General features: G+C 42.2%; 1 protein-coding gene across 1 annotated transcript; it reads left to right on the top strand.

Annotated features, from left to right (window-relative positions):
* The first annotated feature begins 7,591 nt into the window (after nucleotides 1-7,591).
* napgb (N-ethylmaleimide-sensitive factor attachment protein, gamma b) lies at nucleotides 7,592-14,699 on the top strand. Its single transcript, XM_015956218.3, has 12 exons — nucleotides 7,592-7,776; nucleotides 7,961-8,028; nucleotides 8,122-8,206; nucleotides 9,875-9,892; nucleotides 9,981-10,011; nucleotides 10,404-10,513; nucleotides 10,632-10,698; nucleotides 10,777-10,847; nucleotides 10,952-11,030; nucleotides 11,204-11,283; nucleotides 11,380-11,509; nucleotides 13,902-14,699. Exons 1-12 carry the CDS (start codon nucleotides 7,721-7,723, stop codon nucleotides 14,040-14,042), a joined length of 936 nt encoding a protein of 311 aa, XP_015811704.1. The 5' UTR covers nucleotides 7,592-7,720; the 3' UTR covers nucleotides 14,043-14,699.
* Nucleotides 14,700-16,128: the final 1,429 nt, after the last annotated feature.

The following is a 16,128-nucleotide window of genomic DNA, read 5'->3' as shown; positions in this document are numbered from 1 at the left end:
AACGGTCAAAAAAATAGCCTAATGTTACATTTATTTTGGCCAAAAGGCTTGCATGTAGCCCATTAAAAATTATATAAAAAATATTTTGCGTCCATGACGTCTTCCCCCACTGCCAATAATGCTTAATTTTATATAAAACTGTTTCAGAAAAAAATCACTAATGTGCTATCTATCAAACTATGTCTTAAACGTTCAAATTTAAAGTACAAAATCTTCACAAGTTGTAAAAATATAAATCTGTCTTTACCTGAACCGTCATTTCCATCTGTTGCAACACGCATGCGAGTTCTCGTCTTCGTACATGCACGCGTGTTTTGTACATAGGGGCGAATTTGGACGGGGCTGCGTCTGCAGCTAGACGTTACTCCCTGCTCCCTCACATCATCACACAAACATGCACATAAGACATTGGGGGGTGGACAAGTCAGGGAGTGCGGGTATGGACCCCATTTCCGCATTCCTGTGGCAACCTGCCCCCCCAATTTCATTTGCACCTTAAACACTTCCACCAACGACATTCCACGCAAACACACACTTAGGGCCTTAGGAGTGAGCACATTCAACGGCAGTTGGCAGGGGGATTTCTCAGCCTCATCCCAAGTGCCGGTGCCCACTTCCAATTTTAAACTGCACTTAGACACTGAGGGCTGTGGGTGCAAGTGGGGTGGTGTGGTGGAATCAGCTAGCATAGGCCAGACAATGCCCGCACTGCCCACTCACCACAGCCATGGAATACACCTCATCAACACTCACTAACACCATTTTAGAGCAGGCGGAGGGAGACTAGGGGTCTTAGCACACCTCTGTTGTCACTTGGCTTCCGGGGGCTGGAGGCTAGGAGGGAGATCCGGCCGTCCAGTTGGGGTCTGGGGTTGTGGGTTGCTGTGCTCTGTGTTGGGCAAGGGAGCCTGCTCATCAGCACCCCAGCAGAAAGGGTTGAACTCTGGGAACCGGTAATGGTTGTACCCCATGTGCAGCAGTACCGGGACCAGAGTGAATAGGGTGTGTATGGGGAGCATGAGTGGATGTCCGGCGTGCATTTTTGTAAGTCTTTGGTTGTATGTGTATGTGTGAGCATGAGGGAGGGAGTGTGTGACTGTGTTTGTGTATGACTGTTTATGTCAGGTGGGGCCTTTGACTCCTCCCTTCTCCTGGGACTTCTTTTGATGATATAGATCTTCAACTCCCCTCTCAAATCAAATCAATCAAATCAAAGATACTTTATTGATCCCAGAGGGAAATTAGAGTTTCAGTACACCCAATTCAGAGATCAGACATACATGGGCAAGACACATGACAAGAATTGGTGACTGTGGTCATTCGCAACCCTGAGTCGTGCTACCTTAATAGAGATAAGAGGGTTACATGAGGATTGGTTCAGGTGGAGGGAAAAAAGGCACTTCAGAGTTACCCTCCACCGGGAGGGCAGCTTTGCTCTGCAAAAAAACACCTCAGACAGATATGCAACAGACTTCAGATAACACAACATAAGTGTCCACTAGATGGGGTGGTGGGTTGGGACTATCCCAACTTCAGTTCCTGCAGCCACGATAAGCAGCGCATGTCACCTCAGTGTGGATAGGGGGAGCAGCATTGAGGGTCTGAGGGTTGCAGTGACCCTGGAACGTTTCAGCGGCCTTCCCGCAGTCCCGCCCAGGCTGAGAAAGGAGACAGATCTCAGTTACCATAGCGATGGCACATTCCACATATCTTCTGAGGGGGGAGTTTTTGTTGGAGCCATGCAGGCTCAAGGGCGCCAGATTCCGATTAGAAATTGTTTTGGGGCCAGACAGAGATAATTTCCTCTCTGTCTTACAGTTTGTTGGTCCTCAACCTCTCAAAATCCCAATAATGGACATTAATCTATCCCAATCCGTGCTGATTTGTTCACTCTCTCCTTGATGGCATCCATCTTTTGTGCCAATGAATGAATCTCGGCCAAAGTTCCAAGCTTACGATTCATCTCGACAATTATGTGAGTCTGTGAATTCACAGCGCGGTGCAAACCATCTCTGAGCTCCGGGATCAGGCCAATATTCCTTGACAGCTTGTTAATTTCCCGGTAGGCCAGGTAGCCTCCAAGGCCAATGAGTAGGAAACCTGACACCAACACCACGAATATCCACACGTCTTCACACTGCCACACCTGGTGTGGAGTGCGGTGCCTTGGTCTGCCTGGGTCGTGGCTCCCGGGTCAGGGAGTTTAAGAATTTTGGCATCTGCCTGACCAATCCTGGTGGCTGCCTGGTGGGATCTGGGTCCCTGGGCTCTGCTGGGTCCCCGGCGGGGGTGGTCGCCCCTGGGTCCTGGGTTGCTGGGTCCCAGGCTCGGCCAGCTAAGGGGTGGGAGGTTGCAGGCGGGCCTGTGGGCTTGCCGCTGATATCTCCCGGGACTCTGCTGGCTGCTTGTTGTGGCCCCCCGGGGCAATCCTCTGCGCCTCTCGATGGGGGCAGGGGCTTTTCTGGTCGCAGTCTCCCTGGGGTTCCTGTGCTCTGGAGCAGCTCCTGGATCTCTGGGACTTGGAGCTCCCTCCGTCTCCTGCACATCTTTAGGGGGCAGATCTGTGGCTCCTCACACTCTCTATTGGACGCTCCTATAGAGAAACCTTACATAAACAAGCGCGTGTACACACACAGGTGCTCACATGGTGCTCTCATAAGTATGGACTTGGGCATGTTCAACACATGTCTTAAGGCTATGGTTGTCACTAAATGCACTGTGATTTATTGTTGTGTGATTGTTCAGTTAAACAATGTTGATTATATATTTCTTCATCAAGCTGACGCAGTGATAACTGGATCTTGTTGTATTGTTGTTGTGTCCCAATTTTTATTTGTTTTTTGGTTTGTTTTTTTCTCTTTCTGCAGGTCTAGAAGCAGATTCTTGTTCATTATTGTTGATTTTTGGATGAATGGTTGGATAAATGAAATGACGGATGGATTGTTGGATGGATGGATGGATAGAAGCATGTATGGATTTATATGTGGATGGATTCTTTAGGCCAAGCCGATCGACTTGATGTCTCACTTGTGTGGGTGTGTAAGTCCATTTAGCCAGAAGATGATTGACTTCTCTCAACCAGTCAGCGAGCTGGCAGGGAGCAGGGCACTTTCCCACCTTCTGACGGTCAATCAAATTTAACTTGTATCTAGTTTTAAGTACAGATAGTTCCAAAAGATCAAAAACAGGAGTCTGATATTGGCTCAATATTCAGCTTTTTATATTCATTCCAATGAGACTTGGTTAAAGTGATTTGTAGTTCCTTGTGTTGCCATGGTAACAGATGACAGGAATCTGCTTTAATAAAGCAATGCACAATGTCACATGACTCTTTTAAACTTTGAATAACATTTCTATATTAAAGTATGTCGATACAGTTGTGTCTAAAATGTTGTAAATGTTGTTGCTAAGCACGTTGCCATGGTAACGCAGAACACAATATCAAGTTAATACAAGACTCCTCGGACCAAGCAGGTTGAATTGATGTATCATATGTGTCGGTGCATATTTCCTTTTAGGCAGAAGACGATTGAAAATTCTCAGCCAATGAGAGAGCAGTGAAGGAGGAGGGGGCGGTTCCTGCCTTCTGACTAGTGTTAAAATGTCAGCTATGCTGCTAGTTTTAAGTGTATAAAGCTCAGAAAGATAAGAAACAGCAGTATGTTATAGAGCTCCGGGAGTTGACGTCACTTCTCCCGGCATGCAACAGTTCAAATCGAAACGGCGCCATATTGGCAGGTAGAAGCCGGCAGCTGGACTATTTGTTATTGTCAGAAAACTCAATCAGACAGGAAATATGGTAGATTCCTGTCGTGCCCCAGGATGCAGAACAGACACGGACGACATAAGTAATGAGCCATCTACAGGATTCCCCAAGATCCGGAGCACCACAAACGTTGGATCATTGTAATAAAACGAGCTAGTGACCGGGCTGAAATGAAGTTGTGGGATCCCGAGAGTAAAGGTTTTCACTTATGCAGCGACCACTTCATTTCAGGTACTTAAACCAACGTTTCCTCAACTGTGTATGGTATTTATTTTAAATGCTTTTATTACGATTCTTAGTGGGCTTCCTAAACTTATTTTGGCGTGGCTTTTTCTGTCTTATTACTCATAGCAGCAAGTAAACATCACGTAAAACGTTGCCTCGTGAGTTCTGCGAGCTGCCGTTTACGTGTTTTATGATCACAGCAATTAACCGCCTAAGCTGTATTTAATTTTTAAGCAATGGTTGATCAATTGTCAGATCACACATAAAAAGCACTTTGGATTGCTATTATCTGTCTCACCGAGACAGCTCTCAGACAGATCCTGAGACGCTCCTGCCTGACATATTTATTTTATTCACGGAAAACAATCAAACTAGTGATTTCTCTTGGCGTTCAGTTTATACATTCAAACAGCACAGCACTCTATTTAAACTACTTACGTGTAAATCTGTTATTTGTCCATCCATCCATTTTCATCCGCTTATCCGGAGTCGGGTTGCGGGGGCAGTAGCGTCGAGAGGCACAGACTTCCCTCTCCCCAACCGCCTGAGCCAGCTCCTCCGGGTAAATCCCAAGGGGTTCCCCGGCCAGGTCCGGTAAGAAGTAGAAGGAGAAGAAGAAGAAAATATCATTTCTATAGCGCCTCTCAAGATAAAAATCACGAGCCGCTTCACAAAAACAAAAAATATAAAACTTGTAAAAATATAAAAAAGCATTTCGAAAATGTTTCAAATATATTTAAAATGAGCAAGAATAAGTTGTTGCGATTTAAAAGAAAAAATGTTAAGAAAGAGAGGGAGTGAACAGGAAAGAGGGAAATCAGTGGATCCTGAGGAAGGTGGAATAGGTGGCGAGAGCAGAATAAAGAGAGAGTGGTGAAGAAGGTCATCCAAAAGCCAGCTTGAACAAGTGAGTCTTCAGCTGCTTTTTAAAGGAGACCACTGAGTCCACTGATCTCAGGCTCAGGGGGAGAGAGTTCCAGAGTCTGGGGGCCACAGCAGCAAATGATCTGTCACCTTTGGTCTTTAGCCTGGTGCGCTGCACAACCAGTAGGCTTTGGTCACTGGACCTCAGGGACCTGCTGGGGGTGTAGGGACTAAGAAGATCACCAATGTAAGATGGTGCTTGTCCATGTAGGGCCCTATAGACCAGAACCAGGATCTTGAAATGAACCCTGGAGTTGACAGGCAGCCAGTGAAGCTGGAGGAGAAGCGGGGTGATGTGGGTATATTTGGAGGACTTGGTCAGAAGCCGAGCACAGGCATTCTGAACCACCTGTAGACGGTTCAGGGAGGTTCTTCTCAGACACGTGAAAAGAGAGTTACAGTAGTCTAAGCGTGAGGCGATGAAGGTGTGGATAACTGTCTCAAGTTCAGAGCGGGACAGAATGGGACTCAGCTTAGCAATGTTCCTGAGATGGAAGAAGGAAGAGCGCTCCGACAGCTTCTGGCATTTTTAAAAAGTATCCCAGGGGCACGGTAAGGGTCGGAGATGTTTAGTCTATTTAATTTCTGACTATATAAAACTATTTCTTCTGTTTTAAAGTGTGAAGTAAACTCCGACGAAGTAAAATCCAAGCCGATCCCGTTCACGTTCATGGTTAAGATCCGTGTTTGTTTAGCTTCTTTTACCTGCCAATATGGCGTCTACTAACTGAGAGTCACGTGGTGTCCAGAGCTCTATAGGCTCAATATTAGGCTTTTCACATTTATTTCAATAAGACTTGTTTGGGGATATACTTATGCACTTGTGCTACCATGGTAACAGATAACAAATTTAAAATTGAATACAAGATTCCTGAGACCAATCTGGTCGATTTGATGTGTCATATGTGTGGGTGCTCGATCCTGCTTGGACAGAAAATGGTTGAACACTCTCAACCAATCAGAGAGCAGCACTGTTTTCCCGCCTTTACCCCTGGCTGTAGGAGGCCTGCAGCTGTACTCCTGTTAATGAGAGAAGCCTTTAAATCTGTCCTTCAGAAGTTAAATTGGACCTGTCAAACTTCTCATCACCATTCGAAAAGTACTGCACCGACTGGAAAAATTCCAAAAGAATGAGCGGCAGAAGGCTTTGATGGTCATCTGTATGAATTTTTATGTGCCTACCATGAATTGTCTAGAAGCTATGACGAGAAAATTTTAGCTGTCTGAAGGCGATCGGAGGAGAACATCTCTGTTCCTTTAACATGGGTTTCAATGAGACAAAATCAGGGTCTCTCCTCCTTCTGAGACTTGTAGAGAAATAACTAACACTTAAAGATAAAATGAAACCCATTCTGAAAAGCAGATTAAAAAAAACCCTACTTTTTGAGATATAATTTGTTTCCGTACTCCAAACGGTCTGGGTGTTGGAAAGAGTTGTTTCCAGAAAATGTGAAGGTCAAAAGTTAGAGTGCGGAATTTTCAGTTTAGATTGGTGAGAGACATTCTTTTAAATTTAAATATTCTCAAACAAATGAACCTTACGACCACAACGTTTGGAGTACATTCACGATTTATAGCTCAAAACGAAGGCATATCCGTTAGCTGCAAGCCAGCGTGTGTATCATTTCAATCGGACTTACCGTTTTCTCAGGACAATGCCAGAAATGGAGCAAAGGAGGGTCATTGCTCCTATCTCTGCCATTTATAATTTTTGAGATTTTTTTTTTAAATCTCAAGCCGTACCTCAACTTCTACCTGTGATTTTAGAAAAACTGTAACAGATATGTAAAAGATTTGTTAACCAGTAATAGCTGAAGGTCTTGTGAGTTTGTTGAAACTTGAATGAAGTCTCTAGGTTAAAGTTAACCTATAAGAGTTCAAATAAGTGATAGGATTTAGCTGAAAATTGAGCAATCCCATTCATTTCAATGGGACCAAAAATCGCAGAAAAAGCTGAATATCTCAGAAAGTATAAAATATTTTAATACCAAAAGTCTTTGCCGCCATAAGCTGAACGAGCTGAACGTTTTGATACCAAAATTGTGTAAATAGTTGAAGAATTGTGGAAATAGTTAAATGCCAAAAAACGTACGAAAGCAGAATAATAAACCGACTAACAATAAAGACAAACAGGATCACGATTTCAAACAAGAAGAAGAAGAAGAAGAAGAAAACAAGCAATGGATACGCTTTTCAAACTGTTGCAGTGGGAATTTTACATTTGTCAAAAAATTTCATATATTTTATGATAATTCCTATAAAACAAACACACCCTTTCGTTATGTGACGTTTGGTAAGTATTTAATTGGTAAGCATTTAAGCTCAAAAACAACATGAACATGAATATTTTACTAAAATCATTTTTTTCTACTTGAGGATTTGGCTTGATCTTGTTTAAACTGTCAGTAGCAAATATATAAATTTAACCAGCTCTTTGCAAAGTTTTATTTAAGAATATTTAGTGAAAGGGTCTGTTGTGCCTTCTTCTGTTTTAATTGTTGAAGTTTCTTAATTAAATATTTCTTCATGAATGTGGACTGAGAAAAAAACTGTGGAACACGAGTCTAGTGAACTAAACATTCTTGCCATGAATTCAACTTGTTGTTTAGATACAACTGTATCTAAATTCTGAAAACGCAATAACAATTTTCGTTGCACCACGCAGTTTGTCCTTCTCGGTATCCGTAGCCTGCAACATCGGATGACGTAGCGCCCGAGGAGTAGTTCCTGGTTAATCCAAACATCGACGACTCACAGCTATTAACGATTACAAATTTAATAAATAACTTCAATAAATAACTTCAAATGGCTGCTCAGAAGATAAACGAAGCCCACGAACACATCGCTAAAGCGGAAAAATGGTGAGAAACAGCGGAAATGTCGCTTTTTTATCGCGGAGGAAACGTCCCCTCTGCACTCGTTCTGATTTTAGGCCGATATGTAGCATCTTCATGAAAAGATCATGAGACACAAACACAAGTTAAACTTGAGCGTTTTTCCTCTGTAACATTGTTTTCTGTCTCTTTCAACCTTTTGTTTTTGCAGCCTAAAGACAAGCCTGACGAAGTGGAAACCTGATTTTGACAGTGCTGCATCTGAGTACGCCAAAGCAGGTAACGTAGATCATCGTTTCTTCGTCAGACGAGCTGGAAGCTTCACAGAAATGCTGCTTAGCCGTTTTAATCTGGATGATTTTGTGTTTGTAGCTGTGTGCTTCAAGAATGCAAAGCAGTATGAACAAGCAAAGGATGCTTACCTGAAGGAGGCAGAGTACCACACAGAAAACAAAACGTATCCATACTGTAACAACCGTCAGTTATTCATACAGAATCAGATTCTTCTAGACTTTCTTAAGGCCTGTCATTTGCTTTTCTTGGACTTGGATATATATATATATATATGTATATATATATACATACACACACACATATATGTATGTGTATGTGTATGTATATATATATATATATATATATATATATATATATATATATATATATATATATATACATACACACACACATATATGTATGTGTATGTGTATATATATATATATATATATATATATATATATATATATATATATATATATATATATATATATATGTATATTACACACACTCACCTAAAGGATTATTAGGAACACCATACTAATACGAAGTTTGGCCCCCTTTCGCTTTCAGAACTGCCTTAATTCTACCTGGCATTGATTCAACAAGGTGCTGAAAGCGTTCTTTAGAAATGTTGGCCCATTTTGATACGATAGCATCTTGCAGTTGATGGAGATTTGTGGGATGCACCTCCATGGCACGAAGCTCCCGTTCTACCACATCCCAAAGATGCTCTATCGGGTTGAGATCTGGTGACTGTGGGGGCCATAGTAGTACAGTGAACTCAGTGTCATGTTCAAGAAACCAATTTGAAATGATTGGAGCTTTATGACATGGAGCATTATCCTGCTGGAAGTAGCCATCATAGGATGAAGTACATGGTGGTCATGAAGGGATGGACATGGTCAGAAACAATGCTCAGGTAGCCTGTGGCATTTAAACCATACCCAGTTGGCACTAAGGGGCCTAAGGTGTGCCAAGAAAACATCCCCCACACCATGACACCACCACCACCAGCCTGCACAGTGGTAACAAGGCATGATGGATCCATGTTTTCATTGTTTACGCCAAATTCTGACTCTACCATTTGAATGTCTCAACAGAAATCGAGACTCATCAGACCAGACATTTTTCCATTCTTCAACTGTCCAATTTTGGTGAGCTCGTGCAAATTGTAGCCTCTTTTTCCTATTTGTAGTGGAGATGAGTGGTACCCGGTGGGGTCTTCTGCTGTTGTAGCCCATGCTTTGCTGCATTCCTCGGTTGTAACGAGTGGTTATTTCAGTCAAAGTTGCTCTTCTATCAGCTTGAATCAGTCGGCCCACTCTCCTCTGACCTCTAGCATCAACAAGGCATTTTTGCCCACAGGACTGCTGCATACTGGATGTTTTTCCCTTTTCACACCATTCTTTGTAAACCCTAGAAATGGTTGTGGGTGAAAATCCCAGTAAGTGAGCAGATTGTGAATCACTCAGACCGGCCCGTCTGGCACCAACAACCATGCCATCCTCAAAATAGCTTAAATCCCCTTTCTTTCCCATTCTGAACTTCAGTTTGGAGTTCAGGAGATTGTCTTAACCAGGACCACACCCCTAAATGCATTGAAGCAACTGCCATGTGACTGGTTGATTAGATAATTCCATTAAGGAGAAGTTGAGCAGGTGTTCCTAATAATCCTTTAGGTGTGTGTGTGTGTGTGTGTGTGTGTGTGTGTGTATAAACAGATTTTTCTTTTGAATTCATGTTTAAAAACTGAAGTCATACAATATCAGATTGTAAACTAAAACATTAGGGCATTTGTTTTACATCAGGCTGCTTTTTGGTATTACTTTTTCCTTGACGTGACCTTTAGCCTTTTTCATGCTGCAAAGTAAGTATCTTTTTTTATGAAATCAGATTTTTTTTAATGAGCTGCAAATAGAAAAGTGTTTATTTCTAACTTTCCTCTTCTTCCTCAGGGCCATCGAACAGGCAGGCATGATGATGAAGGTGAGCGTAGCTGCTGTGAGAATCTAATGGGTGGGCCATTCCCATCTGTACCGGGTCGGCCCGGGCCGGGTAGTGTAGGTTATTTACATATCTGGGTGGCCTGGTATTTTTCCGGGCCAACCAAGGCTCATTCTCAGCCCTCTTCTCGAGGGGGTCTGCTTCAGGCCGACCAGGGCCAACACACCCACTGCTGACAACAAATTCACACCTTCCATTAGAGCAAGCCTCTGATTGGTGGGTAGAATCAGCCCACATGGGCTTAAGACAAGGATGTGTGGAATCAACCGGGCCAGACTGGGGCTACCCGGCCCGGGCCAACCCGGTACAGATGGGAATGGCCCATAAGAAGTGATGCATCTGTAACTAACGTGTCCGGGTTTCTGTTTCAACAGGAACAAAAGAAAATGCCAGAGGCCATCCAGTATATAGAGAAAGCCTGCATGATGTACATGGAGAATGGGACTCCTGATACAGCTGCTATGGCTCTGGACCGGGCGGGAAAGTAAAAAATAAATAAATACATGAATTCCCACCTTATTTGCTCAGATACTTAAAGTAGATTTGTGTTTTCTGATGTTTTCTCTTTAATTTCACCTGAATAAAGTATCTTATGTCCTCAGACTGATAGAGCCTTTAAACCTGGAGAAAGCTGTTGATCTTTATCAGAAAGCAGCTGGTGTGTTTGAGGTGAGAATCAAATATTTTCCTCCTCTACTGTTTTTGTTTTCCAAGTAGTCGACATGTCTTTCTGTTTATCATCTGCAGAACGAAGACCGTCTACGTCAGGCCGTGGAGCTGCTGGGAAAAGCCTCCAGACTCTTGGTCAGGTTAAAAAGGTAAAGGAGACAGACTGATGGCATGTTGAAGGTTTCCCTCCTAAAATTCAGTCACAGTACCTGTTCTGAATCGCCCTGCTCCCCCCTCTTCTCTCCCTGATCAGGCTGGATGAAGCTGCAGTCGCCCTGCAGAAGGAGAAGAACATGTACAAAGAGATTGAAAACTTTCCAATGTGTTTTAAAGTGAGTTGTTTTGCACATTTAATAACATTTAAAACTTCCTGTTGACTTGTGGCTAAAAGTCAGAAATTAATCTGCTGGCTGGTTCATCAAACACATTGATCACTCCTTAGTATGATGTTCCAAAACTGTGATCTCAGACCAGAAATAAGACGTTTTGTACTCTGTTTTGTTAGAAAACAACCGCTCAGGTCCTGGTTCATCTCCACAGAGGCGACTACGTTGCAGCTGATAAATGTGTCAGAGAAAGTTACAGGTAGGACTCCGAACCTCCTGCTTCCCCCTCAGAATGTGTTTCAGTCTGGCTGCTTCCACTTACCGTAAATCACACGTTACCGGTAATTTCTTCAAGTCTGCCTGGATACAGCGGGAGTGAGGACTGTGTTGCCATGGAGACGCTACTGCAGGGCTACGATGAGCAGGACGAGGATCAGGTTTACCGGGTGTGCAACTCACCTTTACTCAAGTACATGGACAATGATGTGAGTAATACAAAATACTTTCTTTTTAGTTTGATAATTTTGGTCAAGGTTCTTTGGATCAGAGACCTGCAGCCAAGTTTTAAACTAGGGATGTCCTGATCCGATCACATGATCGGAAATCGGCCCCGATCACGTGGTTTCAGACTGATCGGGACTCGTGCTTTACTTCCCGATCCAAGCCCCGATCCGGACTTGGATACTGGGTTCAAATTAGAGGAGGGCAACTTGGTTCTCCTTAAAGGTTGTCAGGCTTCCCTGATGCCCTTAACTTACACAGCCAGAAGGAGCACAAAAACATCCAGTTTCTACCTATTTTATATTATTTATATGGACTCAGCGTAGCGGGGATTCTTTGAGCAGAGATGCAGAGAGCGGCAGGCAGATTGCTGATTATTCATGAACTCCAGCTGCGTTCTGCACACGGCCACAGTAACATTTTCTAAGTTTCTAAGTGGCGTCACCAAAAAATGTATCATTAACACACAGTCATTCGTGTCCGTTCATTTTCTCTCTGGTAAGTTCTGTCTGTATTTGAGCATGACGTGTGGACGTGCTCGCGCTGCAGCTGCAGCGCTCGTCACTGGCGCAGCCGGGCAGCACGGCGCACACTCCGCTTTTTTGCGGTCAGTAGATCAATTTGATCTGCTAATTAAAAAGTTACTTGTGAGATGAAAACGAAGGAAGCAGGCAGGAGTTTTTTCTGGAGGAAGATCAGAGACAGACGGGACAGGAAGAAAGGAAAATAAAAACCAAGAAAACAAAACAAAGTTCTTAAAAAAATAAAATGTAGGTAGATTTGTCCCACTACACGGTTGTACCTGTGTGAAGCAATAATTTATCAGCATGTAGTATTTATATAGCTGATACAATTCAGATCATCTTCAAAACTCCGTCCCATGCCCAGGGACGTATCTAAGCATTTTGGGGGCCGAGGCAAAATAAACCCCTGCCAGGTATTTTAAGTTGAAGTGCTATCTGTTTTTATATGAGACTTTTTATATTTGCAATGAAGTCCAAAAGTGAAGATTTATGTTATTTATTACTTGATTGTTCAAGCTACCTCACAGAAGTGATCTGTTGTTAAAAATTAATATAAAAAGGTAATTAAATAAACAATAAGGAACATTCTGCAACAGTTTCTTCCTTTTCTTTCTTTTTTTTTAAATGAATCGAAAGTATCGGATCGGGACTCTGTATCGGCAGATTCTCAAAATCAAATGACTCGGACTTGAGGGCAAAAAAACCTGATCGGGACATCCCTATTTTAAACTTGTTATATTTTGTTTCTGTGAAAGTTTTTATTAGTTTTGCAGGACCGTGACCTCTCTGTGATGAGAAATTTGAGCCTGGAAAGAATAAATAGATTTTTTTTTTTTTGTTTTTATTTGTTTCCCAGTTTTGAGATTCAATTTAAATGTTGAGGAAATTAAAGTAATTGTATGAAGATTATACATTTTTATATTCATAATTTATAAATAAGATTATAAATTTGAAGATTATAAAAGAAAATCTAAAGCAAAACTAGCACTGGCACAAACACACAAGAGCCCCCCTGATCCTTTTTCTGATCCAAGTTCACTTTGTACTTCACAACAAGTTTTAATTAAATGATGATTTGGTATATTTACTATCCCGAGCTGTACTTGAGATGTAAAGAACTCCTCTACTTTTCTGATTGATGCTGCAGCATGAGTTTATTTACAAGCTTACAGGGTTTTTGTGAGTAATGAGGTATGTCTGAGACTCTTACTGTGAAAGGCTGTTGGAAGTCCTGCAAGAGCCAATGTTGTGATCGATGATAGTTCAGGAGTTTTGCACCCACTCGTCACTCATTATCATAACTGATTTTCCTCAGTAAGGTTGTGAGGAGCTGGCGTCCATCTCCAGCAGTTCTCGAGCCAGAGACCCTGGACAGGTCTCCAGTCCATCACAGGGACACACAGAGACAAGCCACCAGTCACTTTGTCTGTAATTAACATGACATGCATGTTTTTGGTTTGTGGGAGGAAACCCATATGCTTGCATGGGGAGAACATGCTACTACACAGAATGGCTACAACTGGGATTCGAACCCGCAGCCTTCGAGCTACTAACCGCTCCACCATGCAGCCCTAAAGCCAGACGTTTAAAAGTATTAAAATAGAAGTAGAAGTTTATGCATTTAAAGCACATCTATTATTCTCAGGTTTGACCTTGTTCTGGTATTTATTTTAAGTTTTTCGGTTCTTTCTAGTGTTTTACCTCAAAAGTGGGAAACGGAGACTTCCACCTCAACCATAATACATTCCCGTACCTTTTCCAAATGTTGCTTGTAAAGTTGTAGTTTATGATTTTTTTTCCTTACTCAAATGAGACTAAACAAACCTCCCATTTGTTAAATGGTTCTTCTCAGTATGCCAAACTGGCCATCTCGCTGAAGGTCCCAGGAGGAGGAAAGAAGAAAAAGGCGGCTGCTGCTCCACAAGGGGGCGCCAGTGGGGCACCAGCTGCTAAAGAGGAGGATGAGGATGAGTATGAAGGAGGGCTGTGTTAGCCTTCATCTTTCAGACCACACCCCCTCAGCATGTGGCTTGAAAAATGGCTGTTTGATCCTACATGTGCAAGAAAATGAAACAATAATCCCAACAGGTCATTTGGGTCAGATTAATCGATATTAAGCCCTTATTGTTATTCTTTGAGGTGGCCGCTCCGCCTGCTCTGTTGTTTGTTGTCTCAGTGAAGCTGTACATAGTGCTGTTACTGTTTGTGGGTAAATCGCAACATTACTTTAGATATGTTCAAATGATCAGCACTGAATGTGTCTGATGACCTCATCAGTGTACAAGTGTTTATTTGTACAGTTAATTTATTCAGTATTCATGGCTATTTAAGACTTTAGTGGAGCAAATATGCAAACATACTGGGAATGCATGTTTCAGATAATAAAAGGGTCAAATCAAAACTATAACAGATGAAATTAATTATGATTTTAGCTCAATGTAGATGGATTTTGTTTGTCTACCTCAAGGTGTGTGCTACCCTAAAATAAACATCTTGAATGTGTCCTTGTTTACACATTTTAGTTAGTTTGGTTTTTTTAAGCAAAAGGGACCATGATTTCCTTGTTTGTGATAAAATCAGCCTGCTTTAAAACCAATACCTAAAGTCCAAACTTTGCACATGCATCAATAAACATTTCCCTTGTTCCACACTTGTGCATACGTTTCCTTGTCAGTTTCCATGTCAGGGAGTCAACAGCAGCTCAAGACGGCCTCAGACAGACGTGTGATGACTGTGGCACTTCCTAAGACACACCCATCTTTGATCAGGCTAATGCATTCTCTCTGTTAGGAGATTTTTAATGTGCACGTGCGCTTTTTTGTGATGCCTTTCATTCTAAATAACTGCACGAGGAGGAAAGTGAGCTTGGGTACAAGAGTGGAGCTCATGGGAAAATCTATACATTTGGCTTCCGAGGAGTCCAACTTTCTAAAAGTTTCATGATTTTATTTTATTTTTCTGGGCTGCATTTTCCACTACCTCATTCCACGATGTGTATAAAATAACTGGATTTGGTGGAATGTTTGTGATAAAAGGAATGTGAACAAGATAAAATGATCTGAAAGTTGTATTTAGCAAACAGAAAATGCAGGTAAAACTGAGAACGTTGGCGTGTCCAGACCTTTTAAAATAGGGTGGCCCAGGTGGGGCACTTCTTTGTGCATGGATGGCACCTATGTTGAGCTTTTTTTTTTTTTTTACACCAAGTCTTTTATGGACAATGTAAAGTATCCAAAGGGAATTCAGTGGGGTGGTCAATCTGATTCCCAGAGTGGCAAGTGCTACCCCAGGCCGCTCCATGGAAACGCACTTGAGCGGGATTCAAACCAGTAACTGGCAACTTATGAATGTGAATCCCATTTGGCCACCATCACCCTTCACACTCTGAAGTGTTCGGGTGTGACATTTAAACATGTCATTTTTGTTGTTTGCACCAAAAGTGCTCAGTCAGTTATAGGGTTTGAACTCTCATCCTCCTCACTTCAAATCTAGCCACCCCATTGAGCTCCTTTTCAACTGAATTTACATTGTCCACAAAAGTCTTGGAATTATAAACCTCTAACAGTAGGTGGCAGCATTATTGCTTCATCATTGTCCCATTTCCACTCCACTCCAGTTGGTGACGATAATGCACCAAGAAGTGGCTTGCTAAATACCACAAATCAGCTTGAAGAAGAAGAAAAATGTGGTCATGGCAGTTCAAAAACTCACTAGAATGAAAAAAAAAGGAATGCTTTTGTGGGGAGTGACACCTCCCCTACCTTAATAAAAGAAAATAAATGGAAAAAAGCGTAACCATAGGTTATTTTAGGGAGTTTTGAGTACCATTGTGCCATGACCAATTTTTTTTTCTTCAAGCTGATTTGTGGTAGTTAGCAAGCCACTTCTTGGGGCATTATCACCACCAACTGGATTGAAGTGGAAATGGGACCAGGATTCTAAATACTAATTATGGCTATTTGAAAAAGTAATTAGGACTAATGATAATGCTGCCACCTACCGTATGGAATTTATAATCCCAAGACTTTTGTGAAATGTGTAAAGCAGGGCTATTCAATTCCGGCCCTCGAGGGCTGGTG

This window comes from Nothobranchius furzeri, chromosome 11, assembly GCF_043380555.1.
Source record: "Nothobranchius furzeri strain GRZ-AD chromosome 11, NfurGRZ-RIMD1, whole genome shotgun sequence".
Taxonomy (NCBI): Eukaryota; Metazoa; Chordata; class Actinopteri; order Cyprinodontiformes; family Nothobranchiidae; genus Nothobranchius; species Nothobranchius furzeri.
Note: the sequence above shows the minus strand (reverse complement) of the source record. Positions and strands in the feature narration are given on the sequence as shown.

What these genes read in the sequence shown, in the direction of transcription:
- napgb (XM_015956218.3), top strand. Translation starts at nt 7,721, where the DNA reads ATGGCTGCTCAGAAGATAAACGAAGCCCACGAACACATCGCTAAAGCG. An exon ending in ATCTGAGTACGCCAAAGCAG is followed by an intron (nt 8,029 to 8,121) that starts GTAACGTAGATC and finishes TTGTGTTTGTAG; the next exon opens with CTGTGTGCTTCAAGAATGCA. An exon ending in CTCTTGGTCAGGTTAAAAAG is followed by an intron (nt 10,848 to 10,951) that starts GTAAAGGAGACA and finishes CTCCCTGATCAG; the next exon opens with GCTGGATGAAGCTGCAGTCG.